This window comes from Quercus suber, unplaced genomic scaffold (assembly GCF_002906115.3).
Source record: "Quercus suber isolate HL8 unplaced genomic scaffold, Cork oak 2.0 scaffold_186, whole genome shotgun sequence".
Classification (NCBI taxonomy): domain Eukaryota; kingdom Viridiplantae; phylum Streptophyta; class Magnoliopsida; order Fagales; family Fagaceae; genus Quercus; species Quercus suber.
The window spans coordinates 823,911-828,235 of NW_027069644.1; the positions used below are offsets into that span (position 1 = coordinate 823,911).

Consider the following 4,325-nt stretch of genomic DNA (forward strand, 5'->3'; position numbering starts at 1 on the left):
ATTAGTAAGGTATCTTTTGTCAGATTTTGGTTTTTTTTTTTTTTAAATAAATTTTATCACTCTGACATTTCTTTACACCCACCCTGTGAATCTTCTACTTCTATATTACATACAATTATTATATTTTATGAAAGAATCCTCTACGATTTGGTCGATGGGACACCAGATTATTAATGTATGTTTTTGAAGCCCCAAAGTCCCACCACAGTTGCCTCATTAGAGTGTTGTTATGGTGGGACATGGTCAAATTTGTTATCCTGTATCTTGTTCAGTTATGCCTAAATTTAGAAAGGTCATGTTCAGGTTTATATAGTAATTGCCTATATGATGCGGGAGACGCAAGAAGATTATTATTTAGTATTATTTATGTTTGCAAGCCAATTGTATTTATATCTTTTAGGTTCTATTAGTTTATTGGGCTATTAGTATTTTAATTTAGAAGCAAGGTTATTTTTGTAATAAGGCAATTAGGGTTTTCTAGCCAATTAGAATTAGAGTTTAACAATCATTTATAAACAACCTATTATACTCCTTGAGGGATGGTTGATATTTTGATAAATGAAAAAAATGGTCGTTTGGTCTTTCTTTGGTTTGGTGCTGACTCCAGGTCTACCTTAGGTGCTGACTCCTAGTGGTTTCCCCACATAGTGTTGACTCCAAGTAAGGCTTAGGTGTTGACTCTTAGGTCATATCCATTTATTTTATTGTTGTTTCAATTTTGTTCTGGCTGTTCTGCGTCACTATATCTCTATATATTGTAAGCAGTCCAATATTAATTGGATTGCGTTTGTCTTTTTCATTGTAAGACATGCTTTTCCTTGTATGAGTAGAAGTTTCCTATTTTGGAAGTTCTTATTTTGTGCAGTAAATGGTCTTTTGACCAAATAACATTTACTACCTCTGCCTCTTGGGCATAAGGATAAACTACTTAGCCTGTTAGGATTGAAAAGCCCTTAGATTACCTCATAATTGGTTCTAGCGGGTGGGGTTAGTTGCCCGTAAGAGTTTGATATGACGTGCAGCTAATCTGAGTGAAGTTCTCCTACATCATAAAAATAAAAAATAAATAAATAAATAAATAAATTTCCTACCCCTATAACATGGAGGGGAAATGCAATTAGTCTAATGCCTTGAGGGTGTGTGAGTTGCATTTACCTATGAAAAAGCAATAATTTAATGAGTTTTTCTTCTGTGTCATTATACATTATCTATTATTTACATTCAATTTCCCAACTCCATGACTATTATTGTTTTGGTGATGACATGTTGATTCTTTTCACTGCAAGCAGGATTATTATCATTGTTGATTTGGATTTGATAATTGAGAAAAGTGATCTCATTGGAGAACCTGTACCAGTGGCAAAACCTGTGGTTGTACAATCCCCAGCTGGCCAACCAGGGACAGGAACTGGGAATCCCCAATCATTTCCTGGAAGTTCACCTGTTGGTGGTCTGGTTAATAAACCGAATGCGGTTGGAGCATCTATGGAGCCTCCTAGAATAAATCAATCATATGGCAGTGCTTATTCTCATAATTCTGACTCAGGGAGATATGCTGCACCAAATATGCCTGCTGCTTACCCTAAGACAGAGTCTAGTGCTGGATATCCTGGATCAGTGTCGTTAGGCGGTTCATATGGTGAGCAGAGTTTCCGCAACCCTAGATCAGAAGCTTCGCGGCCACCTCTAAATACCTCTGCCCGCCAACCTCAGCCTGTGTATCAACAACCATCTTCAATGTACACTAACAGAGGACCAATAGCTAGAAATGAAGCTCCCCCTAGGATAATTCCCATTGCTGCTCTGAATCCATACCAGGGTAGGTGGACAATTAAGGCTAGAGTTACAGCAAAAGGAGAACTTAAGCACTACAATAATCCCCGCGGTGATGGTAAAGTATTCAGTTTTGATCTTCTTGATTCTGATGGTGGAGAAATTCGGGTAACTTGCTTTAATGCTGTGGCTGATCAATTCTTCAACCAGATTGAAGTTGGTAAGGTTTATCAGATTTCCAAGGGAAGCTTAAGACCTGCTCAAAAAGCTTATAACCACCTCCCAAATGACCAGGAAATTTTCTTAGAGAGCACGTCAATAGTACAGCCTTGCTTTGACGACGACAGCTCAATTCCACAGCAGCAGTTTCACTTCCGTCATATAAGTGATATTGAAGGCATGGACAACAACAGCATTATGGACATTATTGGTATTGTAACTTTTATCGGTCCCCCTGCTTCAATAATGAGAAAAAATGGTACTGAAACTCAGCGGAGAATCCTACACTTGAAAGACATGTCTGGCCGAAGTGTTGAATTAACTCTGTGGGGAAACTTTTGCAATGCAGAAGGACACAGTCTGCAAAATATGTGTGATTCAGGGCTTTTCCCTGTTCTAGCTGTGAAAGCAGGTAGAGTAAATGACTTCAATGGGAAGTCATTGGGTACTATCTCTACCAGTCAACTATTTATTGAGCCAAATTATCCAGAAGCTCACAGCCTGAGAAGATGGTTTGATGAGGAAGGAAGGAACATCCCATCTATCTCAATTTCCAGGGAAGTTAGTGTGGGTAGGACAGATATTCGAAAGACTATATCGCAAATTAAGGACGAGAGGCTAGGAACATCCGAGAAGCCAGATTGGATCACTGTCAGTGCAACCATTGCATTCATAAAGGTTGACAATTTCTGCTACACAGCATGTCCTATCATGATTGGTGATCGACAATGCAACAAAAAGGTTTCAAATAATGGGGATGGGAAATGGCGGTGTGATAGGTGTGATCAGTCAGTTGAGGAATGTGACTACAGGTATATACTCCAGTGCCAGATACAAGACCATACTGGCATAACATGGGTAACCGTATTTCAGGAATGTGGTGAGGAGATCATGGGTATTCCTGCAAAACAATTGTATTTTCTGAAGTATGAAGAGCAAGATGATGATAAATTTGGAGAAATCCTTCGTAAGGTTCTTTTTACTAAATATATATTCAAGTTGAAAGTAAAGGAGGAGACATTTAGTGATGAGCAACGTGTAAAGTCAACAGTGGTCAAAGCAGATAAGGTGAATTTTTCAACTGAATCCAGATTTCTTTTGGATTTGATGGAAAAGCTGAAAGCAGGGAATTATAGTTCTATTGCTTCAAAGGCTGAAAGTATCACTCCTAACCCTGGATTGAATAATACTTCAGTTGGGAATATTGGAAATAGGCAACCAATGCCACCAGTGGTGAACTATACTGGGAACAGTATCAATTCTGGTAAAGAGTTTAGTGCACCATTACATCAAGTTGGTCAGTATGGAAATCAGTATAATAGTTATGCCATGGCTGCAACTGGCACTCCTGGTTCATATCTACAATGTAACAGTTGTGGGGGTGCTGGTCATAGCTCTGCAAATTGTCCTAGCATTATGAATGGTCCTGGACAGTCCATGGGAGGGGGCTATGCTAGTAGAGTTTCTTCTGGTCCAAGTGTTAGTGGAAGCTCTGGTGAATGCTTTAAATGCCATCAACCTGGGCATTGGGCAAGAGATTGTCCGGGGTTGAGCACTGTTCCTCCAGCTTATGGAAGCAGTGGCGTTACTCCCGGGAGATATGGGGGTGTTTCAAAGCAACAATTTGGTGGTTATTGAAGTTAGCTGGAAAATTGAGATAATAGACGTTTGTACAGAATGGTGCATGTTCTCATGTGATGTTTGATAGCAGACTTAGCAATTTTGATGCTCTCTTGGGGTTTGGACTGATGAGTTGTTTTCCTTACAGAAAAGAGCTGTAACCATGGTTGCTATCTTAGGTGTCCATTGGAACCGATAACTTATAGGTCACATTGTAAGCATAAGTATGGGTTCCACCTTTAAGGTTGTATTTTTTGGTGGTGAAAACTAGCGGGCAAGGTATGGGATGCATCTTTCTTTCTCGTGTAATATATTTTATTTGTGGGTTTCTAAGTACTTAAAAGACTTTTGTTTTTAAGTTATTGCAGTTGAAAAAGTTTTGCTTCATTTCCATTTTTGTATTCATGTTTATGCTGGTAAAAAAAAAGCTTGATAAGATTGTCTGCCATTAAAGAGTGATGGGATGGGGAGAAAGGAGCAGAAGTGGAAAGGTTACACTTTCTGTCTGTCTGTTTTCTAATAAATAAGCAGATTACTCTACTCTCCCTCTCTTTCCTCTCAATCCAAATAGGACTTAAAGAAGATTTGGAGGGGTAATTTAATGCTCTGCGGGCTGCAGCCCTTTATTTTTAATTTCCTTCAAATTAGGAGAAGTTGGAGGAGATGATTGATGCCCTTTAATGAATTTTTCTTTACCTTATATTTTTACTCCA

The 4,325-nt window shown here is 38.8% G+C and overlaps 1 protein-coding gene across 1 annotated transcript; it reads left to right on the plus strand.

Moving 5' to 3' along the window:
- The first annotated feature begins 1,263 nt into the window (after nucleotides 1-1,263).
- LOC112020147 (replication protein A 70 kDa DNA-binding subunit A) lies at nucleotides 1,264-3,999 on the plus strand. The gene has a single exon (XM_024052705.1). It carries the CDS (start codon nucleotides 1,264-1,266, stop codon nucleotides 3,628-3,630), a length of 2,367 nt encoding a protein of 788 aa, XP_023908473.1. The 3' UTR covers nucleotides 3,631-3,999.
- The last annotated feature ends 326 nt before the right edge of the window (nucleotides 4,000-4,325 follow it).